The 27790-nt window shown below is 44.2% G+C and overlaps 2 protein-coding genes across 8 annotated transcripts in view; one reads left to right on the forward strand and one right to left on the reverse strand.

Moving 5' to 3' along the window:
- Positions 1 to 19143, reverse strand: part of ACACA (acetyl-CoA carboxylase alpha) — a 198692-nt gene extending 179549 nt beyond the window's left edge. For 3 of the 7 annotated variants that reach the window (XM_083587367.1, XM_083587365.1, XM_083587366.1), the window contains exon 1: positions 6858 to 7317. In XM_083587367.1, coding sequence (XP_083443493.1) covers positions 6858 to 6982 — 125 coding nt within the window. In that variant the 5' untranslated portion in view covers positions 6983 to 7317. Of the gene's footprint in view, positions 1 to 6857; positions 7421 to 19092 lie in introns of those variants that run through there. The other 4 variants (XM_083587362.1, XM_083587369.1, XM_083587364.1 and 1 more) reach the window with 4 other exon arrangements.
- A 104-nt stretch (positions 19144 to 19247) lies between these two features.
- On the forward strand, positions 19248 to 27468 carry LOC310750165 (uncharacterized protein C17orf78). The gene is made up of 7 exons (XM_083588029.1): positions 19248 to 19722; positions 20454 to 20537; positions 22088 to 22354; positions 22991 to 23104; positions 25035 to 25156; positions 26395 to 26505; positions 27365 to 27468. Exons 1-7 carry the CDS (start codon positions 19668 to 19670, stop codon positions 27374 to 27376), a joined length of 765 nt encoding a protein of 254 aa, XP_083444155.1. The 5' UTR covers positions 19248 to 19667; the 3' UTR covers positions 27377 to 27468.
- The last annotated feature ends 322 nt before the right edge of the window (positions 27469 to 27790 follow it).

Here is a 27790-nt window from a genome sequence, read left to right on the forward strand (position 1 = left end):
GTTTTTGCCTAGCTGGGATGGGTCTTTGAACTGGATGATTTATAGAGAGTGGGGTGTAAGTGGGGGGGGGGGTAGAAAGGTAATTTTTACTGTGCCCGCTTTTACCTCTGGCATGTCCCCACCCCCAGGATTCTATGAGATCACAGAGTGTAATACTGAGCAAAGAATTCAACTGCCCAAGAATCTCAACTTACCAAATAAATAAATAAATAAATTAATAAATGCAAGAAAGCTTCTAATCTCCATGGCTGCAAAGATGTTCTGCTACAAGTAGAACAGTAGCTCTGTGAGGGGAACAGGGGTCTCCTCACAGATTTCAAGACCCTTAAAAATTTACAGTTCCCATGATTCTTTGGTGGAAGCCATGATGTAATGATGATACAGTGGTACCTCAGGTTACATACGCTTCAGGTTACAGACTCCGCTAACCCAGAAATAATACCTCAGGTTAAGAACTTTGCTTCAGGATGAGAACAGAAATTGTGCGGCGGCAGCTGGAGGCCCCATTAGCTAAAGTGGTGCTTCGGTTAAGAACAGTTTCAGGTTAAGAAAGGACCTCCGGAACGAATTAAGTACTTAACCCAAGGTACCACTGTACTAAAGTAGTAGCGTATTGCTTTAATTGTATAGCACGGATGTGGACTGTGTCTCAAACTGCAATATATCATCATCTTCTGAGGCCCTTCTTCGTGTGCCTCCTCCATGAGAGGTCCAGAGGGTGCCAACACAAGAACGTGCCTTTTCGGCAGTAGCTCCCCATTGGTGGAATACTCTCCCAAGGGAGGTTCAGCTGGCACCTTCGTTATACAGTGGTACCTCTGGTTAAGAACTTAATTCGTTCCGGAGGTCCATTCTTAACCTGAAACTGTTCTTAACCTGAGGTACCACTTTAGCTAATGGGGCCTCCCGCTGCTGCCGCTGCACGTTTTCTGTTCTCATCCTGAAGCAAAGTTCTTAACCCTATTTCTGGGTTAGCGGAGTCTGAACCTGAAGCGTCTGTAACCTGAAGCGTCTGTAACCCGAGGTACCACTGTACACCTTTAGGTGCCAGGCAAAAATGTTCTTCTTTAACCAGGCTTTTATCTGATTGACATCCCTTTAAAAATGTGTTGGAGGGGGGGAGTATCGGGTTGTTTTTGTTTTTATTTTTACTATGTATTTTGTGTTTTTATATGATGGTTTTATGCTGTAACCGTCCTGAGACCTGCAGGTATAAGGGCGGTATACAAGATGTCATAAATAGAAATAAGCCTACAGGCACGGCCCAGTCTTCACATCCCTTCAAGCAGGTATGATGCACAAAAGAGAAACTCCATACAGCAGATTGTGACGCTTTAGGATTATTTTATTACCATGCTGATGGCTGCCCTATGTGGGTTGTCCTCCAAAGCTGGAAATATTTTGGACAAACTGAGCAAGACCAACGCAAATCCCTCAGCCCTCTATTTAATCATGTGTGGGTTTTTTAATCAGTGAGTGAAATATCAAGGCACACATCCAACCTGTTCAACCCCACATCCCAACTAAAGGATTGCACAGGCTAACGGGGATTACAACACACTGTGACGTAGCCAATATCACAACACCCATATTATTGACTTTAAGAACTGCAACAAAGTATCTTGCCTCCCTGCACCCACCCACTGAAGTACTTTTAATCTTTTCCCTCCCTTGGCTCAGAGCAAACCACCCATCCTAGAGTCACACGACAAGGAGAAACTCACAAGATGCTCTGGAAAGCCAGCCTTCCCCAACATGGCGCCCTCTGTCTCTTTTGGAGTACAATTCTCATGAGCCAGCACAGGGCAACAGGCTGAGGGAAGGCTCTGTTAGTCCAAAAACAACTGGAGGGGCACATCTCCCCCACTCCTGAGTTAAATCCTCCTTTGCAGGGAAGTGCCAACCTATCAGGGTCAACTAGGGATGCTAAAGCCTGTGTACATGTGCCATCTTGCATCACAATCCAGAAAGCATGTGCAATGTGTGCCTTGCAAGTCATTTGGATGGAAATCAAGGCAGTCAAGAGTGCCCCTTTGCAAAAGCAGTGATTGGCCAGCCCTGCAAAGGGACTAGTGGGTGGAGATTTAAATGTCTGGTTCAATGCTCAGATAAGATTAGAGTTTCCGCTGCAACAAACGCCTTCAGTGGGATAGCAAATACTGAACTTAGATGAAGGCAGGGCAGTCAGGTTTTAATCCTTTCTCCATTGCAACACCTAGAACTACAGGTTAAATGTGCTTCAGGTTGAGCGTTTTTAGGTTATGCACCGCGGCGACCCAGAAGTAACGGAGCACGTTACTTCTGGGTTTCGCCACTTGTGCAGACGCTCAAAATGACGTCGCACGCATGCACGGAAGCGGCGAATCACGACCCGCACACGCACAGATGTGCAGACGCGGGTTGCGTTTGCTTCAGGATGCGAATGGGGCTCCAGAATGGATCCCGTTCGCGTCCAGAGGTACCACTGTAAAGGTAAAGGGACCCCAACCATTAGGTCCAGTCGCGGACCACTCTGGGGTTGCGGCACTCATCTTGCTTTATTGGCCAAGGGAGCCGGCGTACAGCTTCCGGGTCATGTGGCCAGCATGACTAAGCCGCTTCTGGCGAACCAGAGCAGCGCATGGAAATGCCGTTTACCTTCCTGCCGGGGTGGTACCTATTTATCTACTTGCACTTTGACGTGCTTTCGAACTGCTAGGTTGGCAGGAGCTGGGACCGAGCAATGGGAGCTCACCCTGTCGTGGGGATTCGAACCGCCGACCTTCCAATCTGCAAGCCCTAGGCTCTGTGGTTTAACCCACAGCGCCACCCGAGAAAAGGAGGTTGAAAGAGAGCCAAGGTTTTAGGGCATCAGGTAAAACCACCACTGTGAGAAGGGTCTCAGCTCAGCAGTAGGACATCTGTTTTGCATGCAAAAGATTCCAGGTTCCTAGTCTGAGATCTTAGAGCAGGCTTCCTCAACCTCGGCCCTCCAGATGTTTTGAGACTACAATTCCCATCATCCCTGACCACTGGTCCTGCTAGCTAGGGATCATGGGAGTTGTAGGCCAAAAACATCTGGAGGGCCGAGGTTGAGGAAGCCTGTCTTAGAGAGATGTTGCCACTCAGTGTAGACAATATTGAGCTACGTAGTCCAATGATCTAACTCTGCAAAAGGCAGCTTGCTCTGCTTCTATGAGAGGCCTCGGGGCTCAGTTTAGGACGACTGGCTGGCTGGCACGCCAAGCAGAAGCACACCACAAACTGCAACGTTTTGTTGCTGTTCCCACTTGTTGCTATTCAATACAACATTTATTGCTAACTTTTAATGATGAATAACACTTTGTGTAGCTGAAGCGGGCTCTGCTGCTTGATAAGTTTATGCTGCAGTAAATTGCTTAGTCTGCTGCAGCAAGAACAGCCAAGAGTCTTGTGACACTATAAAGGCTTAACATTGCTACATCTCTGGATTACCTGTGGTTCTTCCAGAAGAATGAAACTGTTCTTTGGAGACTTTAGAACTGCAGGACATTTGTAGAAAGGAAGGAGCCAGTGACATAGATCAGTAGTTGACCTAACAACAATTATTAGAAAATTCTATGACCTTTTTCTTTTTTCTTTAAGTGTCAACATGCTTAACTCTGTTCAACTCCTCTAAGTTCAGGCTTTGATACTCACAGTTCTATTACGGATATGGTGGCCAGGAACCCGGCGAATATTGGAGGTCACGGCTGGGGTGAGATCTTAATCCAAGACTAATTGGCTCATAGCTCAAACACTTAACCCACAAAATATCCCAAGAGGTGGTGGCTTTCTTAAGACTAACCCAGCAAGTTCACAGCTGAACTAGGCAAGGTCCACAGGGCTTCCTTACCCAAATCCAATAGCCCATTTGCTAACATCTACTAGATCTCACAGGCTGAAAATTACAAGAGGGTAGATTTTGGGTTGAACATGACGAGCTGCATCTTGAAGATAAGAGCAGCTAAGCAGAGGGAGTGGGCTCTCTCCCTTCCTTGTTGCCTTCAAGGAGAGGCCATACAACCTCGAATCTGGATTTCCTGTTTCCTAACTGGGTTAGATTAGGAACCTGCCAAATCTATGATTTGAATCTATTGTGCTTCTGGGCCACTAGTCTTCAAGATGCAGGTCAGGACCATAGCTGTCAACTTTCAGATTTGAAAATAAGCGATCAGCAGCCTCAAAAATAAGCGATCAGCAGCCTCACCTGTCCCGGGGACAATCTACAGGATATCTAACAATCCGGGATAGCAGCGGGAAGCAGCGGGAAACGGCGCTGGAATAAGGGAATTTCCCACAAAAAAAGGGAAGGTTGACAGCTATGGTCAGGACCCACTCTCAAGTGTTGCAAGAGAAGCACTATTTTTCATGAAAATATACAGCATCCAAAATTTGTGATACAGGACCCCCCTGTCCAGCAAAATGCATGCTTACACTAAAGGTGAGTCCCAAGTCTGAAAGCATATAACTGTTCTAGCAGGCTTGAGATTTTAATCATGGGGACCAGCAGAAAACCCCAAACCTATTTAATCATTTTAAACACAGTAGGGATTACCTGACCTCAGGGCAGGCCTTAATAAAAATAGCCAAAGGGGGCGGGGAGGGAGAGGTGATCATATCAAGCAAATTCAACAGAATATATGCACCCTGCAATCTTGTTCAGTGGGCAGATGCAGACCCCGGCCAGGCTGTCCCCATCATCACCACAGCCACACCGTTGTGCACCTACTCTGAACTTATTCTTATCATCATCATCATCATTATACACCAGCACTTAAAGCCCTCAACAAGTTAGGCCCCAAATACACAATACCAACAACTCCAAACTTACGTTGAGGTTACATTCCAAGGCACCACATGTTTAAGTGAAATCGTGTATATTTGAAACCCATTGAAAAAGCCTGCAAACAACCCATCCTCGTTCCACCCCTTTTGTGACTTTTTTGTGACATTACTGGATCACTTTTGTGTTCGATGCAATGCACACGCATGTGGTCACAGACATCTCATGGGCACCTAAAACGGTGGCTGCCTGTATCTGAAAGAACATATCCTGCGCTACAGACGCCCGCAGATGTTAAGGCAGCTAGAGGAGGTGCCTACTGGTATACAGGGGCTTGGAAGATGGCATTCTGTAGGGACTTCTAAGTTGTGGAATTATTATTATTTTGATTTCTTAGAAGGTCCCAGGATAGGTTACAACAACAAAATATGTTTTTAAGAAATACAATCAGAAGATGGGTGGCGGGGGGGATATTTTTCCTTTAAAATCTCTCTCCAGTATCAAATGCCAGAGTTACAGAAGGAGTGGGGAACATCTTGGGGAAGGGCAATAGCCAGCGTTAGAAATTCGCCAGGTGCCAAGCGCATTTTGCACCTGGCTATTGGGCACTTGGAACCAAGTGAATGTGCCCAGGTGCCCGGATGGCACCTGACATCTCCACCATCTGGAGGTGCATGCCTGGGGATCCTTGGATCTTGACTATTTTCACACACTAGTAACATATCCTGTAGAATTCTGTTATATTTTATCTGCACAATCAGAATGAATTTCAGGGACCAAAAGGTTGTATTGAAAATAAGACTTTTGAGCCATCTGACCCCAAAATGGCAACTAGGCATTCTGTTTTAGTGACTGTAACCCTGTTTTAAGGAGCCATTTGGCACCTAGCTTATGTAGCTGAATTTCTACCACTGCCCATAGCTCAGTGGATACAGCATGTGCTTTGCACACAAAGGTCCCAGGTTCAATCCCTGGCATCTCCAGGATGAACTGGGAATGTCCTGCATCTAAAACCATGAAGAACCTCTACTAGTCAGTGTACACTAAGACAGGAAGCTCAGTGGTCTGACTCAGTACGTATAAGACAATTCGCTATGTTCCTATTGGTGGCCTTCCAGATGTTGGATTACAAATCATCCCTGACTGCTGGCCACGCTGTTTGGAGCTGATGGGAGTTGGGAGTCCACCAACATCTGGAAGAATAAAGGTTCCCCATCCCTGGTTAGAATAAACTGGAGATTTACTGTTTACAATAAATATACTGTGCTATCATCACACTCCTCCTCCTTGCCCTAGTGGTTTCCTGCACTGGGGAATAATCCTTGTTGCTCCCTTCATTAGGCATCCCATCCACATTCCGGGGGGGGGGGGCATCTTATTTCCTCTCCCCTTCCACTCAATCCTCAGGAAGAAGCAATCTGCGTGAGATTTTTTTAAAGCAGAACTGCTTAGGCGCCAGAGACCAAATCCTGGGAGACTGCTGTGTGTGTGGCTGTGTACACACCATACATTTAAAGCATATCACATCCCACACAAAGTATCCTGGGTACCGTAGTTTGTTAAGGTTGCTGGGCACTGTAGCTTTGTGAGGGGTACACCACAGTTCTCAGGGTTTGGGGAGGGGGCATAGCTGTCAACTTTCCCCTTTTCTTGCGAGGAATCCTATTCGGAATAAGGGAATTTCCCTTTAAAAAAGGGAAACGTTGACAGCTATGGGAGGGGGGTGAATGTGTACAGGGCAAATACTCAGGCACAGGCTGTGATTAAAAAGCACTTTCCCCTATCTCCTCGTTCATCAGGGAGCCGCCCTTCCCCCCAAGATCTAGACCCCAAACACCCCCAATACAGAGGACACACATGCAACAGTGACCCACTTCCTTGTGCACTCCAACCACGCAAGATGGACTAGGACTGGAAACAAGGAGGAGCCGGGGATGGTTCTGGGAAGGGAGAGAAAGAAAGAAACCAGGGTCTGACCTCTACCCCGCTCCCGTCTCTTTCATCGTAAGGCTACCATGGCTGCACACTGGTACCCGACACCCAAAAGGGCTGCTGCTGCCCACGTGGTGCTCACCTCCAGGTGCTCTCTGCGGAGAAAGGAGGGATGCCCCCGAAGCCTCCAGGCCCGGCGCAGCAGGCTGGCGGCGCTGCTCCTCCTGTTGCTGCTGCAGAAGAGATGGTTGGCAGGCACTCTCCCATTCAGGGCGAGAGTCTGCGTGGTGCCTGTGCGTGTAACACACCAGCCTAAAGCTCCTCCTCCTTCCCACTCAATGCCGGAGTCCCTCCCATCTCTTTGAAAGGAAGAGGGGGAGAGGGAAAAAAAGGATACTAATTTAAAACTCCTCCTTTGTTTCCCCCCCCCTTCCTCCACTCCTTATTTTATTCCGATTTTTTCTCTCTCGTCTGTTTGTTTGTTTGCTGAAAGCAACATCAGCCACCGGAGTGGTGTGATGGGAAGCCGGTTACTCCAGATCAATCACCTTTGACCCTCCATCCATCAGCCACTCGCTTGCCACCCACTTTCCCAGCCTCCGCGTCCCCTTGCAGCAGCAGCAAGCAAAAGCTCCGCGCTCATTGGCCGCCCGCGCTCACACCAAGCCGTGGGGCGTCACCAATCAGAGACGCCCCGGGAGGAGTGGCCAATGAAGAGATGGCTGTGGCCTGAGCGGCCCTGGGAGCCCTCTCGTTGGCTCCCGGGACTCAGGTGGGAGGAGCCAGGAGCTTCGCAATTCTCATACTGTTACAGCAGCAGTTTCATAATAGACCGCTGGGCAGAGCGCGCGGGTTAACCCGCTGCAAACTGCAAGGGAGACGATGCGCGGAGATTAATAAAGCAGGAGAAGGCAGACAACGGGGTGCCCCACCCTGGATGTGTGATTCTATTTTATTTTGCTGAACTACAACTCCCATCAACCCCAGCCAGCATAGTCAGTGGTCACTGGGAGTTGTAGTTCAGCAACGTCTGGAGAGCACCGCTGCTGCTGCTACTGGAACAGAGCATCCACTTACCCGCCCAGAATTTGGGGGAATGGTTAAAGCCCACATGATCATCCCATATATGTGTGGAAGAGCCTTGCAGGATATCTGTAGCCTCCCTGATATCATTTAGTTACTTAACACTGCAATTCTTCTCCACCTTTTCTCCAAAGTGGCACATCCTCACGACAACCCTGTGAGGTAGGTTAGGATGAGAGGCTGTGAGTAGCCTATAGTCACCCGGCAGGGCTCATGGCTAAGAGAGATTTGGACCCTGGACCTCACTGGACTCCAGCTCCCTTCATCCATGACTACGCTGGTTGATGGGAGCTGATGGGAGTCAGAGTCTGAACAACACCTGGAGAGGCCACAGGTTTCCGATCCCTGATGTACATGGTAAGTGACTACCCAATGCATTATCATTTTAATCAAAGTGTGGGGACCCTTGGGCTCTCCAGATGCACTCGGTGTACAACTTCCCTCATCCCTGAGTGTTGGCCAGGCTGGCTGGGGCTGATGTTCTTGCCCAGCCCAGGAGGACTGCAGGACCCCCCCCAATTCCTGCACTGCCACATGGAGAAAGGATGTGCATAGCCACTGAAGCATGGAGGAAGAGGTTTTGCTTTGGAAGTACAGTGGTACTCAGGTTACATATGCTTCAGGTTACATACGCTTCAGGTTACAGACTCCGCTAACCCAGAAATAGTGCTTCAGGTTAAGAACTTCGCTTCAGAATGAGAACAGAAATCGTGCTCCGGCGGCGTGGCGGCAGCAGGAGGCCCCATTAGCTAAAGTGGTGCTTCAGGTTAAGAACAGTTTCAGGTTAAGTACAGACCTCCGGAACGAATTAAGCACTTAACCTGAGGTACCACTGTAGCTGCAGGTTGAAAAGGGCAAGGTTGTTCTGTATTTGGTTTAAGGGGTGTGTGTCATGTTACGGCCAGAATAGATTACCCCTACAAGAAGGGCATGATGACCTGTGGTTTGTCCTTAGGCTGGGCAGGAGCCCAGTAAACCGAGCCAATTAATATTACATAAAGCCTTCCATTAATTTCTCAGGTAATTAAGGAACATAGGAACATGCCTTATATCAAAGCAGGTCCCTGGTCCCTCTACCCCAGTCTTGTTTGCACCAACCGGCAGCAGCTCTCCATGGTTTCAGGCAGGGATCTTTCCCAGCTCTACCTGGAGATACCAGGGATTAAATCTAGGGCCTTCTGCATTCAGACCAAATGCTCTGCCCCTAAGCTATGACCTTCCCATAAGCCAGCTTATGATGAATTTAAGGTTCATTCACACCCACACCATAACATTCAAAACACGTTTATAGCAGTTTAACAGTCATAGCTTCCCACAAAGAAACCTTGGAGCTGTAGTTTACCCCCTCACACACCTACAATTCCCAGCACCCTTAAACTATGGTTCCCAGGATTCTTTGGGGGAAGCCATGTGCTTTAAATGTTTGTTGTGGATGTGATCAAGTGGGGGCAGGGAGCACTGTATTGTGAATGTAGCATGGGGAGAACTTTCATTTATTTATTTTTTTAAAAAATTACTGTATTTTTCCGTGTATAAGTTGGCCCCTATTTTTTTAAACCCAAAATTAGGAAAATGCACTATGCACTATCCATGTATAAGACGACCCCTTATTTTAAACTTCAAAAATTTAGGGAAAAATATAGTCTTATACACGGAAAAATACGGTATATACTGCTTGATTGGAAAAAAACCCTCAAAGCAGTTTACAAGAAGGTAAACAAGAAAATCAAGGAAAATTTACAACTCTGCTTTAAAACATACAAAATTTAAAATGCTGAAACTGATTTAAATTATCTCAACTTTCTAAGCATCTGGGTAGCCAAAATAAGGATGTTTTTAGCAGGCACCGAAAAGAATAAAAGTGAAAGTACCTGCTGGATCTCTCTTGGGGGGGCAATTATTTTTTATTCATTTTCTAATTTATAAAACCAAATTTTAAAAGTGCCTGCTTGATCTCAATAGGCAGGGAGTTCCAACGTGCAGGTGCTGCCACACTGAACCACCAAGTCCTTACGAAAGCAGAATGGGTATTATGGATATTATACAAGGTATTACGTGGCACCTGTAGTAATGCCAGTTCCACCAATCAAAGTAGTCATGTGGCCACATGTTGGGTATTAGGGAGCTTTTGCCCTTAGCTGCACCCCACCCTGCTGCAGCCCCAACTCAGACTCTCACTACAATTTTTATTGAAAAGGAAGGGGGGGTTCCCATTCCTTTCAAAGGGAATCTGTCCACTCTTCAGAAATGAGACCGACCATGAAGCACATTTGATTTCCACATCCAAGGACTTCAGCTATCCAACACTGGATCCTTGCCAGTCCTGCTGGCTGGTATGCTGTGCCCACGGGATCAACTGTGCACGCCCAATTTCCTTCTGTGGCTGTGACAAGAGCGTGATCATCTTGCCACATACCAACTGCTCCTGGCTGACAGCAGCTCTCCCCAAGGTCTCAGGCAAAGGTATTCTCCAGGCAGACAGGCTCCCCTTACAGCCTTGAACCAGACATACCAGGCTGTGAACTTGGGAGCATACACCATTCAAAGCGTGTTCTACCAGTGAGCTTTGCCTCATTTCAACAGAGAGATACCTGCTTGCTGCTTTGGGGTCCCCCACCACAAGGGATGGTTGTGTTAGATTAATGTAAGACAAACAGCAAAGTCTTGTGACACCCGAAAGACTCATAGATTTAGGCTGCATTCACCCCCCACACATTTGAATTACATTTAATGCATGTGGCTCCCCACAAAGAATCCTGGGAACTATAGTTTACCCTTTAAAGAGGTACAATTCCCAGGGTCCTTAGCAAGCAACAGTTCCCAGAATTTTTTTTGGGGGGGGGCAACACGTGTGTTTTAAATGTACGGTATGTATGCAGCCTTATTATGGTGTAAATGTCATGGACTAGAGAATGTGACAAAGACAAGTGACAAGGAACCTGTGGCCCTACAGAAGTTGCTAGATGCCAGATGGGATCTTTTGATAAAGGGTGGTATATAAATTGAATAAATACAACAACAACAACAACACATTTTTCTCTTTGTATCTCTGGTTTTATAGTGTTTTATTGCCCTTTTCATGTATTTTTACATATCCATTAAATATTTTAAAATATGGAACGGGTTTGAAATGCTTTTGAGTAAGTATGAAAACTATAACCATCACTGACCATTAGCTACACTTGCTGGGTTGGTCTGCACTACCAACCTTCTCCATTTCCGCTTCACTGTCTCTTCCACCTTAAATGTACACATAAAACTTACTGTTTTGATTTATTATGGTTTACGCCAGTTTATTTTCATTCCGGAAAATTCAGTAGAACTATTAATAAAGAATAGGCCAAGAAGAAATCACTCGCATATAATGACCAGAAAGCCGAAGGATTGGGGGGCGGATTTCCAGAGGGGTAGCGGTGTTAGTCTGTTGCAGCAAAAACTGCCCAGAGTGCAGTAGCACTTTAAAAACTAACGTATTTCTTATGGTTGTGAACCACAATCCACTTCATCAGATGCATAAAGAGTTATCATGAGTCCAAGAAAGCTTAGCTTTGTCTGCAAGGTGCCATGACGAGACCTGGAAAAACATTTGGTGTTTTTCAAGATAAAACATCGGCTCTTAGGAACATTGGGAGCAGAGTCAGACTTTTGATCCATCTAGCTCAGTATTGTCTACACTGACTGGAAGCAGCTCTCTGGGATTTCAGGAAGGAGTCTATCTCAGCCCTTTCTGGAGATGTGAAGAATCGATCCTGGGGTGGTCTGCATTCAAGCAGGTGTTTTATCACTAAGCTACAGACCTTTTCCTTTGCGAAGCTCTTTTCCAGATAGCCTGTTATGAAACTCCCAATGGCAAGGTGCTTGCTTTTTTTTTTGCCAAGCAGTGTTGGGGCAAAGAAAAGATTTATCCTTATGCAGCAATTTGGTGCAATCCTTAAGCTGCTTAAAATAGCTTATTGTGGGCTTAGTTCTGCTGACTGATGTGAACAACTGGATTTCCAAGGACAGCCAGGCTCTCTTAACAGCTTATATATTCAGGTAGATCATTGGTTCCCAAAGTGGGCAGTACTGCCCTCTGAGGAGCAATAGGATTACCTAGCGGGGTGCTAAGACGCAAAGGGGCTTTTCAAAGACCGCCAGACTTTGAAAAGCTGGTCTTCTTCTTCTTTGGCGATCACTCATAGCCGAGTAAGATTGTCTTCCATGAACACAGTCTTAGTAGTGTGTCCAGAGGTGACTGTGGGGGCCAATTCTGGATCCACACATCCTTCCACAGTGGGGACATAGGTTTCCAGGTGGGAGTTAGTCATGGTGAGGGTTTGCCAAACGCGCCTTCCTCTTAGTTCATTGCTCCCTTTTGTCCTGAGTTCGAGTGTCTTTAAAGTCCATGACACCTTTGGTAAAGGCTGCTCTCCAACCGGAGCGCTCACAGGCCAGTGTTCCGCAATTGTCAGTGTTTATAACTACATTTTTTTAGATTTGCCTTGAGTTAGTTTTTAAACCTCTTTTGTTGACCACCAGCATTACGCTTTCCATTTTTAAGTTTGGAATAGAGTAGTTGCTTTGGAAGATAATAATCAGGCATCTGAACAACATGACCAGTCCAACGAAGTTGATGTTGAAGAATCATTGCTTCGACACAGGTGATATTTGCCTCTTCTAGTACTACTACCTCTGATACATGTGTGTAATCTCTCTTTTTAAAAAAAAAAATATTTATTGAAATTTTACAGACAAAAGAGAATTACAGAATAAGAAAAGAAAAAGAAAAAGAAAAAGAAAAAAAGAAAGAAAAATGCAAAGAAAAATACAAAATACATGAAGAAATAAAAAACAATTAAAAAACAAATCAATCTTTTCGTATCTTATATTTCAATTACTTGTTTCCTGACCTCCTCACACCTCCCTTTTTTGTATTCCAATTCACATAGTTAATTCAGCAAATCCTTTCCCTCTTTGTATTTATCTTAATTCTATATCTTAACATATTATAACTTTATATTTTCATCTAATTATCAGTCCATTTTTACATATTCTTTTTAACCTTATTGCTAAAGCCACTTCATTTCAATCCAACATCATTTTAGCATTCATTAATTTTACAATGTTTCTGCAAATAGTCTTTAAACTTCTTCCAATCTTCTTCCACCAACTCTTCTCCCTGGTCTCAGATTCTGCCAGTAATTTCCGCCAATTCCATATAGTCTATCACTTTCATCTGCCATTCTTCCAAGGTGGGTAGATCTTGTGTCTTCCAATACTTTGCGATGAGAATTCTTGCTGCTGTTGTTGCATACATAAAGTTCTGTCCTTCTTTGGCACCAATTGGCCGACCATGCCCAGGAGAAAGGCCTCTGGTTTCTTCAGGAAGGTATATTTAAATACCTTTTTCATTTCATTATAGATCATCTCCCAGAAAGCCTTAATCCTTGGGCACGTCCACCAAAGGTGAAAGAATGTACCTTCATTTTCTTTACATTTCCAACACTTATTATCAGGCAAATGATATATTTTTGCAAGCTTGACTGGTGTCATGTACCACCTATATATCATTTTCATAATATTCTCTCTTAAGGCATTACATGCCGTAAATTTCATACCGGTGGTCCACAACTGTTCCCAGTCAGCAAACATAATGTTATGACCAATATCTTGTGCACATTTAATCATTGCAGATTTAACCGTTTCATCCTGCGTGTTCCATTTTAACAGCAAGTTATACATTCTTGAAAGTATCTTAGTTTTGGGATCTAACAGTTCTGTTTCCAATTTTGATTTTTCCACCTGGAAGCCAATTTTTTTGTCCAAATAATAGGCCTCTCTTATTTGATAATAATGAAGCCAGTCTCGCACTTTATCTTTAAATTTCTCAAAACTCTGCAATTTCAATTTCTCTCCTTCTTGTTCCAATATTTCCCAATATTTCGGCCATTTGGCCTCCATATTGAGCTTTTTCTGAGCCTTCGTTTCCATTGGTGACAACCACCTTGGGGTTTTATTTTCCAATAAGTCTTTGTATCTTATCCAGACATTGAACAATGCTTTCCTGACAATATGGTTTTTAAATGCTTTATGTGCTTTAACCTTGTCGTACCACAAATATGCATGCCACCCAAAAACATTATTAAAACCTTCCAAATCCAAAATGTCTGTGTTCTCAAGAAGCAGCCAGTCTTTCAACCAGCAGAATGCTGCTGATTCATAGTAAAGTTTAAGGTCTGGCAGGGCAAATCCGCCTCTTTCCTTTGCATCAGTTAATATTTTAAATTTTATTCTGGGCTTCTTGCCCTGCCAGACAAATCTAGAAATGTCTCTCTGCCACTTCTTGAAACAGTCCATCTTGTCCAAAATTTGCAATGATTGAAACAGAAATAACATTTTTGGCAATACATTCATCTTTATAGCTGCAATTCGACCCAACAAGGAAAGCTTCAAATTTGACCATATTTCTAAATCTTTTTTCACTTCTGTCCAACATTTCTCATAGTTATCTTTAAATAAATTTAAGTTCTTAGCAGTCATATTAACCCCCAGATATTTTACTTTCTTAACTAATGTTAAACCTGTCTCCTTCTGAAACCTCTCTTTCTCAATCGGTGTTAAATTTTTCTCAAGAACTTTAGTTTTTGACTTGTTCAGCTTAAATCCTGCCACATGACCAAATTCTTGAATCAGTTCTAATACTCTTTTCGTACTAGATTCTGGCTCCTGTAACGTCAAAACTAGGTCATCTGCAAAAGCTTTCAATTTGTATTGTTTGGCTCCGACCTGGATACCATTAATCAGACGGTCCCTTCTAATCATATTTAGCAAAACCTCCAGGACCGAAATAAAAAGCAATGGGGAAATTGGGCAGCCTTGTCGTGTACCTTTCTCTATCTTAAATTCCTCTGTCATCACATTATTGACTATTAGCTTAGCCTTTTGTTCTGAGTAAATTGCACTTATACCATTTTCAAACCCTTGACCCACCCCCATCCCCTGGAGATTTTTCTTCATAAAATTCCAAGAAATATTATCAAAGGCTTTCTCCGCATCTATGAAAATTAAAACTGCTTTAGTATTAATATTCACTTGCAACTTCTCCAAAATGTTGATTATGTTCCTCGTGTTGTCAGACAAGTGCCTACCTGGGAGAAAGCCAGCTTGGTCCTTATGTATCTCTTCCACTAATACTTTTTTTAATCTATTAGCCAAAATATCAGCAAATATTTTGTAATCCACATTGAGCAGGGATATGGGGCGGTAGTTCTTAAGTTGTGTCTTTTCCGACTCAGTTTTCGGTATAAGTGTAATATAAGCTTCCTTCCACGACTCTGGCGCCTTTTCCCCCTCCAAAATTTCATTACAAAACTCCTTTAGTGGCTGAATTAACCAATCCTTCAAAGATCTATAATATTTTGAGGTTAAACCATCCGGCCCTGGAGATTTACCCAACTGCATATTCTGAATGGCACCTTCTACCTCCTGTTCTGTAATTTTATGGTTCAGCATTATCTTGTTTTCCTGAGAGATTTTTTGTAATCCATTTGTTTTTAAAAATTGGTCTATATCAAACTCTTTCTGTGGCCCTTGTGTATATAACTGTTTAAAATACCTCTGGAAACATTTTCTAATCTCCACTGGATTCTGAATGTTCTTTCCTTCCACTTCCAAATTAGTGATAGTATTGAGCTTTTATCTTATTTTCATTTGCCAAGCTAACAATTTCCCACATTTATTAGCCGATTCAAATGTCTTTTGTCTCATTTGTTTAATTTTCCATTCAATTTCCTGGTTCATCATCTTCATATATTGCACTTGATATAACTTTATATCTCTCAGAATCTCTTGTGACTTTGGTTTCGCTCTTAGTTTCTTCTCACCCTCTTTTATTTTTTCCAAAATTTTATCTTTTTTTTCATTTTGGGCTCTCTTCTTTATTGTATTCTGTTGGATCAGAAACCCCCTCATAACTGCTTTACTTGCGTCCCAGATTATTCTTTTTTCAATACTAGTATTCAAATTTATATCAAAATAGTCTCTCAAGGTTTTTTGGGCCTTCTTAACAACTTCTTGATCTCTAAATAAGGTGTCATTCATCCTCCATCTGAAGGAACCGATTGGTGTTAGTTTCATCTCCATTTTCACATGTGTGTAATCTCTCAAGCTCTCTCTCTCTCTCAATCTCTCTCTCATATGAACAGTAGCCATTAGATAGAATTCCAGAGGTAGGAGAGTGAACAATGTTTTCATTTTTCAGAATGGCTTTCAAAATATAACATAATTCACTATTTCATGGCCTCATCAAAGTGAGTACAGTGGTACCTCAGGTTACAGACGCTTCAGGTTACAGACCCTTCAGGTTACAGACTCCGCTAACCCAGAAATAGTACCTTGGGTTAAGAACTTTGCTTCAGGATGAAAACAAAAATTCCATGATGACGGTGGGGCGGCGGGGGGAGGCCCCATTAGCTAAAGTGGTACCTCAGGTTAAGAACAGTTTCAAGTTATGAACGGACCTCCAGAACGAATTAAGATCTTAACCTGAGGTACCACTGTATAGATTGAGCAAAATTCTGGAAGTTTATGTGAGACTACAATATCCTGGACTACATTATTTTCATTGGGGGGGCTTTTTTGTAGCAATATGTCCTTTTATGTTAACATCACTTTACGCAAGTAATCTCCTTTCCACATAAACATATATTGTGTGTCTGTAGTAAAATTGTGTCAAATTACATAAACCAAACATGTTAATTGGTTACATGGCTGGAATTAATGTTGTGAAACACGCATCAAACTTTGAAGCAATTTCAAAATCCTACGAAGGAGCATCAGAATTAGGAAAGAGAAAGAGCTGCAAAGTGGGATGGGCTAAATAATTTGGGGAAAGCGAACAAAGCAAGACAACATCACAGATTACATCTCTATCCAGGGGTGCAAGCATTTCCCCAGGGTTTTGGCTTCCTTTGAATTTGGTTACTGCAGAGTGAGTCTTAAGGTCACAGATTCACAACCTTTTAAAGCCTGTGGGCACATTTGGATTTTTGAGCGAGCATCATGAGCGCAACTCCTCTGATCCCTTCTCTCCTTGCTCTCTCAAATCAGACCCCCACCATTACACACAGAAATAAAGCTAATATGAACACACTTCACTTTTCTAAAGAATCCGAGTAGAAGCCAGATCCAGTCGAAACAAGCTGAATCTAAATGTTCTAATGTGCTTTAGAGGTAGAGTGTGCATGTTCTTCAGGAGTAGCCAACAAGGCTCCAACATCAGTCAAATTCACCACCTCCAAGCAGCCATCCAGCTCAATCCCTAATCCAGTAATGGTCCATTTCTACCAAACTGAGTTTTCACAAAACCATTCTGTTCCAAAAAAGAAAATCCAGCAATGCAGTTACCACAGCTGTTTCAGGATAAAGAAAGCTAAGTTGCAAAGCCAATCTCTATCACCACCTTGTGTTGACAATGGGAAGAAGAAAGAATCCTTCAAACATCCTTTGAACAGGTGGCTTTCAAACCAAGGGCCGCAAAAGAGACTGAAAGGCAGATACGCACCATACATTTGAAGCACATTCAATAGACATTAAAAGCATATGGCTTCCGCCAAAGAATTCTGGGAATTGTGTTTAGTTATGGGTGCTGGGCACCATGTCCATCTTTGCCCTGCCGCCTCCCCCACCACCCCACTTTGCCAGTACCTGCAGCGGCAGGGTGGGCAGGGTGCCAGTGGCTGCACCGCCTTGGGGGCTTCCGCCACCTGAGGCAGCTGCTTCACCCTGCTTCATGGGTGGGCCATCCCTGGTAATGGGAATTGTACCACTGTGAGGGTGTGCTTTAAATGTGCACTGAATATGCTTTAAATGTGTGCAGTGGTGAATCTACTCTGAAGTGTGATTTTTTTGCAAAACGAAGTTAGAAAGGCCCCGAGACAGCCTGTATACTCCTTAAAAACAAACAGAAAAATGCAAACTTTGGAAGAAAAGGCTGTCAACAGTTTCTAGCTACGGTGGCTATGTTTTCCCTCCACAGTTGGAGGCAATGTGCCTCTGAAGGCCAGGCTTCTCCCCACAGCAGGTGGGGAGAGTTGCTCTCCCACTCAGGTCCTGCTTTTAGGCTTCCCACTGGGCCAACTTGTTGGTCACCTCGAGAACAGAGAACAGCTGGCTGGACTAGACTGGCCCTGATCCAGCAGGGCTTTTCTTACGGCTAGACTGGTCTTATGGCTGATCCAACTTGGATGGCTTTATAACAGGATTAGACAAAAAACCAACTAGCCATGACAGCTGCAATCCATCTCTACTGTCCAAGGCAGTATGCCACTGAATACCAATTGCTGGGAATCACAAGTAGGGAGAGTGCTGTCACGTTCAGGTCCTGTTTGCGGGCTTCCCGGAAGAGGCGTTTGGTTGACCACTGTGAGAACAGGATGCTGGACTAGTTGGGCCATTGCAAACCCTCAAACATTCCTCAGTTGAAAAGAGGGACATTTCTCACTCTCCCCTCCCAACTGACCCTCCTCGACTTCCAATTCCGCTCCGCAGAGCATTTCCAACAACAACAACAATAATAATTTATTTCTACCCTGCCCATCTGGCTGGGTTTCCCCAGCCACTCTAGGCAGCTTTCAACAGAACATTAAAAACAATAAAACTTCAGACATTAAAAACTTCCCTAAACAGGGCTGCCTTCAGATGTCTTCTAAAAATCGGATAGTTTATTTCCTTGATATCTGATGGGAGGGTGTTCCACAGGGTGGGCGCCACTACCGAGAAGGCCCTCTGCCTGGTTCCCTATAACCTCACTTCCCGCAGTGAGGGAACCGCCAGAAGGCCCTCAGCGCTGGACCCCAGTGTCCAAAAAAAGGGGGAATTCCGTCACCAGTACACCACTCCACCGTTCTGAGAAAACCTGGTAATCCCCCTTTCATTCCTCCCCCTTTCTTCCCACTTAGGGTGGCGCTGCCCTTCTCTGCCTGCCCCTCAGAGCCAGCCGCTCATCATGCAAGGCTGGGCCTTGGCAGTGGCAGCCTCTCCTTCTCTTCAGCAGATGCTACAAGCTGCCCAAGGGAGGAGGCTGGCAGCGGTGGCCAGGGAGAGGCCATGGAGAGGCTAGGGGATGCTCCCTCACAGCTATAGCAACCACTCAGCACAAGTGCTGGTTCATCCTCCTCCCCAAGCTTGGCGGCAGTGGGGCTGGCAGGGAAAATAGGGACATTCCAGAATCAAATCAGAAGCCAAGATGGCTTTCATTATTCTGGGACTGTCCCTGGAAAACAGGGACACTTGGAAGTTATGCCATTATGTCCTGCAAGCAAATCAGGATGAATGTTCAATAAACAGGTTCTCTGGAAGTGTCCCAAATTCTAGAAGGCCACACAACAGAAGCAGCATAACCTATCCATTCTAGAACTGGATACAGCACAATGGAACAGAACAGAATTTCGGGCATAGGCATAGATGAGGGGTTTTTTTTGTCTGTATATATACAGGCTATGATCCCTAGAGGACTGAGTTCCTCCTGTTAATCTTTCATTTAATGCTTAAGAGAAACTTGTGGACACTATGCTTATAATGGAAATTATTACCTAGAGCACATCTTCTTGTGGCAATAAAAGATCTTAAAATGGAATAAACTGCTAAAATAAAGGAGGAAACAGTCAACACTGTCAGATGAATTAGTTTGCATTTTCTGATTTCAGGCATTTTAAATCAGGGCAATCGTGATCTTTTGGGGGAACAATATTAATTTCCCCCCCAACTCTACCTAGCAATTTTACAGTCCCTTTTAAGAAGCAACTTCCACCTCAAACTGGCATGTGCATATAGAAGAAAAGAAAACAAGGAATTGAACAGTAAATCATGACCTAATTCTCATTCCAACATTATGGATATTATACTGTTGTTTAGTTTATCGCTGATGCAAGATTTTAGTCAGCAAGGTAAGCAGATCATTCTTTCTGTTAAAAAAATATTATTGGGTTGAGTTTCTCGATGAAACATGCAGAATGCATTTAACTCATAAGAAAGTTCCACTGGGCAAAATGGGACTTTTCCCAAGGTTGCGTGTCCAAAATTACAGCCAGTGTGGAGTAGTGGTTAGAGTGTCAAAGTAGGATCATACAGCCTACCACACACACACACCCCAAGCTCACAACAATATGTTCATAGAAACGTGAGTAAAACACGTGGTGGTTGTTTCTTCTAGGGCACATTTGGGGGACCTTTGGCCCTCCAGATAATGCTGAACTACAACTCCTATCATCCTTAACTTGCTGGTGCTGACAGGAATTGTAGTTCAGCAACATCTGGAGGGCCAAAGGAAAAAGCAGCTGCAGGAGCAGAGAACCCTTTCCCTAGCTGGTGCTTTTTCACTGAAAACCACCCTTGCCCCCATAAGACTTTCCCACTGCAGGGTTCCAGGTGCAAGTTGCAGGCACACCCCAAAGGAGCCACCAGGAGGAGAGTTAAGCACACTCTACCTCTCCCTTCCCAGCTCTGTTTTTCCTATAAGGGGGCCAACTTCAGGATAAATAAACCTAGTTTGGAAGAGCAAAGGACCATTATAGACATTGCAGCAATGGGGAGACCTTTCTCAGCTAGGAACAAACAAATTGGAGAGGAATGTCCATCTATATAAGGCTGTTCATCCATTCTGCCCATTCCCTTTCAGGACTCCAGAACTATCACTGTTGCGTGCAAAGATTCTCTGAACTCCTTCCTAAAAGCACAAAAAGAATATCCATCATACTGAAAGGTAGGAGAGCTTCAGGAATGCCTTCTCCTCTGTAGAGGCCGCCAGAACCACTGAGATTTCTCAAGGACCCCTCTGTTTAAAGCAGGGATGGGGAGCACATACAGCCTTCCAGGTGTTGTGGGACTCCCAACTCCCATCAGCAAGCAAAGTAGGATGGTGAGAGTCATGGTCCAGCAACGTCATCTGTGGGAAGCCACAGGTCCCTCAACTTTGGCTTCAAAAAGAGGTTAATTCAGGTTGCTTCCTGATGACCTGGTTATTGAGCATTCGTATTTGTTTGCACAAATTTTGCAGTGAACATGTATAACATCATCTGTTTATCGAACATTCATTGCTTTGCATTCTACCACATACATCATCTAGGCAAGAGGCATTATCAGCATTCTGCTCTCACAGCGACCACCCAGATGCCGACAGGAAGCCTGAAAGTAGGACCTGAGTGCAACAGTGCTCTTCCCTCCTGCTGTTTCCAGCCAACTACTGGAGGCAGAAGATAGCCGTCATGGCTAGTATTCATTGATAGTCCTCCATGAATTTGTCTAAATCCTCTTTGAAAGCCACACAGTTTGGTGGCTATTAGTGCCTCCTGTGGCAGCGAGTTCCACAGGTTAAGTATACACATTGCTGTGAGTAGAAGTACTTTCTTTTGCCTCTCCTGAATCTTCCAACATTCAGCTTCTTTGGATGTCCCTGAGTTCCACTGCTATGAGAGATGCAGAAAGCTCTCTATCCATTTCTCCTACACACCATGCATAATTTTATGAAGTCGCCTCTTGTTAGCTCAGTCGGTAGAACGTAAGACTCTTAATCTCAGGGTCACGGGTTTGAGCCCCATTTTGGGTGGAAGGTTCCTGCATTGCAGGGGGTTGGACTAGATGGCACTTGTGGTCCCTTCCAACTCTACGATTCTCTTGTCTTTTCTCTAAACTCAAAAGACCCAAATGCTGCAACCTTTCCTATACTGTATAGGGGAGTTGCTTCATCCCCTTGATCATTTCAGTTGCCTTTTTCTGAACCTTCCTCAGCTCCACAATATCCTTTTTGAGGTGCAGTGAGCAGAAATGCACACAGTATTCCAAGTTGATTTCTATAGCACAGCAAGTCACACTGGACGTAACTAGGTCTGGGGCCCAGAGATTCCCCACCCTTTGAGAGTGATCTCACATGTGAATCTGCCTCTTCTTTTAAGCAAGTGTGCAAAGAAGTGAGAAGGAGGAGAAAGGAAGGTGAGAAGGGCACAAACAAGCTGGAATGCAAGGAAGGTGATATTTCAGAGGTGGCAAGGCATAGGCTGGAATGGTCTAAGGCTGGATCTAGACACATCAAAGAATCGTTTAAGTTAAGTGTTTTGTAAACTTTGTATGAGAAATCAGGTTGGCAAAAACGGAACTCCACAGCACCATCTGATGTTACAGTGTTATAATGCATATACAACACACATAAACACTTTTTCTTTGCCAATGTAGCTGAATCCTAAGACCAACTTATTAAATTCCTTTAAGTAGCAACTGGTTTTGGGTTGTTGTTGTTTTTACTTTGTCTTTCCACAGAAAGTGAAAACACATCTAGAGAGGAGTTGTCCAGAAATCACACTGTGGCTGCTTTGCAATGTTCTGGACCTCAAGGCACCATGCAAGTACACTTCATTGTTTCCGAAAAGATGTACAGAGGGAAACTAAAAGCTTTGGATCTCTTCTATGGCCTGAAACAAATCGCGGATCCTGATGAGAGGGGCTGTGCTGCTAAATGCTGCTTGATATCGGCCGATCACAGAAAGAGCCTCCAGAGTCACGCAGAAGCTAGCATTATGGGGAAAGGTAAGGAAAGGAAGGAGAGCTTGAGGGCCATGCATTGGGTTGTATTCTGTGTCAGTTCAATTCAGAATAGACCCACTGAACTTAATGGGCATCGGCCTGTTCATTTCAGTGGGCTCACTCTGAGTAGAATTTAGTTAGCTAAAACCCATTGTCCACTTTTGCTATCTTACCCTCTTCTATGACTCATCCCTGACATGAGTGGCAAACTTCAGGCCTGGGAGCTGAGTGTGGCCCTTTGGACCTCTGTATCTGGCCCCTGGAACTCCCCCCAGGCCACGCCCCTCACTGGTCTTGCACTGCAGCCTGAGAATTGTGTGCCTGGCTGGAATATGTCCTTGGATAATAATGCCTCTTGCAGAGAAGGGGGTGTGAGTGTGTGTATAAACTAGCCTACTGTTAAAAGGTAATTGTTCCATTTTACCTCTGACCCTGCATGTGGCCCTCGTATGGTTGTTCAAAAGAGAATGTGGCCCTTGGGCTGAACAAATGGCACCTAGGTTTTTTAACATATGTATAATGCTGGGGGGGGGAGGTGTTGACATCAGGGACATTGCAAGATGCAAGCCTTCTTTTTCAACTTTTCTAATTTAACTCCCTGGCAGATAAACACAACCCAGATACAATTTCTGTTCACAGTGCTTCTGCCAGGGGTGTCGGATTGTTTCATCATCAGCAATCAAACTAATAATGAAAATTTTGCAAGAAGTTTGGAAAAGGCAAATGAAATCGGAATCAATGCAACATGTCAAGGTAATGAATTTTCTTTTTCAGTTTTGCATGCGTAAGAAGAATAATTAGCCGAAATAAATACTGCATACTTTGCTATATTGCAGGGACAGAAGTCAGGGGAACTTAAAATGTAATTTTTTTTTTAAAAAAAAGCTTAGATCCCACCTTTTTTTGCATGACTTGAGGTGCACAATTCACCAAGGAGTTCTTCTGTGGATTGAAGGAATCCCATCTCAAAGTAGCTGGCAGTCCTAGTGAAATTAGCAAGCAACAGAACAATAGTTAGTGCAGATCATAGAATCAGAGAATTGTAGAGTTGGAAGGGACCCCAAGGGTCATCTAGTCCAAGCCCTACAATGCAGGAATCTCATCTAGATCATACATGACAGATGACCACCCAACTGTTTAAAAACCTCAAAGGAAGAAGACTCTACCACCTGTACGGAGAGTCTGTTTCACCATCAGCTCTTACAGTCAGAAAGCTCTTCCTTATGTTTAGTTGGAATCTCCTTTCTTGTAACTTGAATCCCTTGGTTTGGATCCTGCCCTCTGGAGCAGAAGAAAACAAGCTTGCTCCGTTCTCCATGTGGGAGTCCCTTACCTATTTGAAGATATATCCTCTTAGTCTCCTCTTCAGAAGGCTAAACATAGCCAATTCCCTCAACCATTCCTCATAAAGCTCTGCACGTGTTCCAGCTTGTCAATATCCTTCTTAAATTGTGGTGCCCAGAACTGGACACAGCGAGTCCTCAGATTGCCAAATACTTAACAAGGAGGGAGTGTCAACAAATTACAAGATCTCTCATTACACTGTCAGTTGCCTCCTCATTCTCAGTTTTGCCATTGTAGAACTCAGTGAAGAGGAGAACTAAAAGTAGTATTACATGGCTCCACCCATCATTAGCTCTGGCTCCACCTACTGTTAGTCTCCCTGCCTTCTGCCCCACCAGTCACTGTTGGTGTGCTGAAAGGTGGGAAAATACCACTCAGATTTTCCACCTCAGGCACCGAAATGTCTTGAGCAGGCTTCCTCAACCTCAGCCCTCCAGATGTTTTTGGCCTACAACTCCCATGATCCCTAGCTAGAAGGCCAGTGGTCAGGGATAATGGGAATTGTAGTCTCAAAACATATGGAGGGCCAAGGTTGAGGAAGCCTGGTCTTGAGACCACAGATGTGTTCGCATTAATGTTTACTCCACATCCAGTGGCTCCCAGTGCTACTTTTTGAAGCCACATTCACATGTTAGCCATGGTCCATATTGATCCTGCAGTTTCTTGACAAATACTGCTGTCCGATGCGGTCCCCCCCCCGCCCTGATCCAGATTAAATCCGACTAGAAAACTTAATCCACCGTATCTGTGCTGTGAACATTTAAGACAACCATTGCACATGCACAGATGAAAACGTATGCTAGGCTTGCCATACATCAGGAAAATTCCTGACGTGTCCTAGTTTCCGGGGGTAAAAACGGCGTCATGGAGGAATTTTGCTAAATCTGCAAAATTTCAGGGGGAAACCAGGATGTATGGCAATGTGATGGAAAAAGCAGTGGAAACAGCTCCAAAAGTTTAAAATCACCATTTTGCGGGGGAGGTTTCCCCCAAAAAGCTTAACAATTTTGATGGGTTTCTTTTAAAAAAAGGTTTGCGGATGTGAATAATTTTACTTTTTGAAATACGGCAACCCTAGCATATGTTTCATGAGTAGGCGTTGGGGGGGAGTTGCAGGGGCAAGGAAGACAAAAAGGTCATGCATATTGGGTGAAAACATCCCCACCCCCTCTCTGATGTGAGCAGGAGTCTGCAAATGCAACTTGAAACGCAGCAAGGGGAACAACTGTGCTGCCTTTTAAAGTTGTGAATGTGAACATACCCTACAATACAGATCCTATCTTTCATTATTACATTACCTTGCCTATTTTATGCTTCATATTTCTCGTTCTGTCCCCAGAAACAGATGAGATGGAGGACAGGAAAAAGATAGGTGTCTTCCTGAAAATAGCCATCTTGTGTGTCATGGTGCCCCTGATGTTCTTCTTTATGGTATTTGGTGTATGCGAAGTCCCCTGTCCTGTAAGTTTGCTTGTGCCGAATCACTGCGACAATTTAAAATAAGTAAGCTGCTTTATATCGTGTCAGACTCTTGGTCCATCTAGCTTAGTGTTGTCTACACTGACTGGCAGCAGCTCTCCAGAGTTTCAGGCGGGGTTCTCTCCCGGCCCTTTCTAGAGATAGCAAGGATTGGACCTAGGACCTTTTGCATGCAATGCGGATGCTTTACCATTGAACTAGGGTCCTTACCCATATTTGCAGAGGATTCAGTGTGGAGGAAATAGTGGTGAAATTTCATTTACTGGCTAGGATTGGGGGGAGAAATTCAATTCATTCATTGCATTTAAAGATGAACCTACCTAATTTGCACTTTTCTAAACAATAAGCAAACCGAAACACAGCTATCCTTTGAAAGTTGCACGTCTCTGAATTTTGCAATAGTTATACATTCACGTAAAATGTGCAAAAATGCATAACGTGAGCATAAAATGCATATATTAGCAATAATAAATACACTGGGAAATTGCTTTGCAAAAATGTGTATAATAGGCAAAACTGCATACAAGTATGTGTGTATTGGGATAAATTTGCAATAAAATGCTAATCGATTTTCATGAGATTTAAAAAAAAAAAAACACAAATTGATGTGGAAACGTGGAGAACTGAACTCAAGACTGGAAAAATGAGAAACTGAAACCAAAATAGACAGATTCACCCAACCCGAGTCCTGGCCTTTCCAGGTCCCAAGGAAATTGATAGTGGTGGACAAGGCAGGTTTCTCTTGGGAGGGACTGTCAAAATGTGGCCTCAATACCTGTCATGACCCCAGAGTGCAGCAATGACCAGGACACTGAACCAAAGGAAGTGGACCAGGGGCACTCAGGATGAAGGGTCACTAAACAGGCCATCTGGAAACACACCGGTACCTGGTTTTGAGCCTAGTACTAGTGATTAGGAGCCAATGGAGTCTGGGGCTGGCAGGCAGGAGGCTGACGAAACACGCTTCACAGCATTGCAGTGCACAGGAGGCTAGTCCCTTAGGGCAAATGAGGCCTTGCCCCACCCACCTCAGCCTGCCCTCACCCAGCCCCCACCTGCCGTACCTTATTTATGACCAATATAGAGGGTAGCATTGACTGCCAAAACATCTGGAGGGCACCAGGTTGGTGAAGTCTGTCTTGAAGACATGGGCTTAGGCGGGGCTTTGTGACAGTGTTAGACCAGCCTAGCCATGCTGATTAAGTTTCTTCTTCACTCAGTGTTCCCTTCCTTGTTGGAGGCAATGTCTCTTCCCTACGCAAAAACATGAAGCAAAAGAGAAGAAAATGACGGAAGCCACAAATCCTGCAGCACACGGAATCCCCACCATGGTCTGTTTGTTTTTAACAGTTCAGTTGTGCTTATTCCATTCAGCTAGACGAGACTTCCCTGGGCGTAGGAAGAGAGCCCTGCGTGATCAGGCTCATCTAGTCCAGCATCCTGCTCTCACAATTGTGCACCAGGTCCTCCAAAAGGAAGCCTACAACTTGGGCTTGAGGGCGGTAGCCCTCTCCCCACTTGTGATTCCTAATAGTTCAGTGGAGGTAGAACATAGCCATTGTGGCTAGTAGCCGTCAAAAGCCGTATACTCCATGGTTCTGGAACAAGTAGAACCCTGCCAGATCACACATAAGACCAATCCAGCCATAAGAACTTAAGAAAGGTCTTCTTAAACCAGGCCAGTGGTACATCTGCACCACCACCCCAACTCACAACCAGTCAAGAAGGTGGCATTTGCTGGCAGCTTCCTCCTCCTTTGTCTCAGGGTTGCCCTTGTTAGAACTCAAATGAGAAAAAGGTGGAGACAAAATTAATTGGCTCTGTCTCTCCCTGTTATGGACTCTGGCTCCACCTACTGTTGGCCTCCCTTCTTTCTGTCCTACAGTGATGAACCAGATACCCATGGGAAGCCCACAAACTGGGCCTGAGTGTGACAGCTCATTCACCACTTGCAATTCCCAGCCCAATTTGTGTAACCCCCCTTTCAAAGTCATTCATGTTGATGGCCATCTTTAAAAACAAAAAAAAAACCATGCAAGTTAATTATTGCACATGGAAGTAAAAGATTTGGAATTGCTTTTCCAGTCCTGCATTGAGCTGACAAAATCCATCCCCATGTTAACAGTACTGTTTAATATGCAAAGGTTTGACTTGTTATATTATAAAGTAGATTTTTCATTTGTTTTCCAGGCAGAAGTTTAACATCAAGTCCCAACACCCCCAAAACATCTTAATTCAGGAGTGTTTAGGCATTGCTTCTGAAATAAGTGAAATAAAAGGTGTTTTCTCATTTACCGGGTTGTGTGTATGTGTTTAAAATTCTCAACACGATCTCAGAAATAGCAAATTCAAGCTACATCTCCCCCCTTATGTACTCAAAATGTCTTTTAAAAATTCTCTTTATTTGGGCTTAAGTGGGACAGTGTTTTAGTTTTTCTGAGTTATTGTTCATTTATGTGTTTATCTTTTATTTGTTGTATGCATATATTTTGTACAGTTGTCCAAGTATTTAATCACTTACACAAAGCCTTTACACACACATCTGACACAACTTATTGTCAGCACATATATAACACACTACCATAAACACCATCCTATAGATGTTTCACGCACATA

Source organism: Podarcis filfolensis (assembly GCF_964270895.1).
Source record: "Podarcis filfolensis genome assembly, chromosome: 15".
Taxonomy (NCBI): domain Eukaryota; kingdom Metazoa; phylum Chordata; class Lepidosauria; order Squamata; family Lacertidae; genus Podarcis; species Podarcis filfolensis.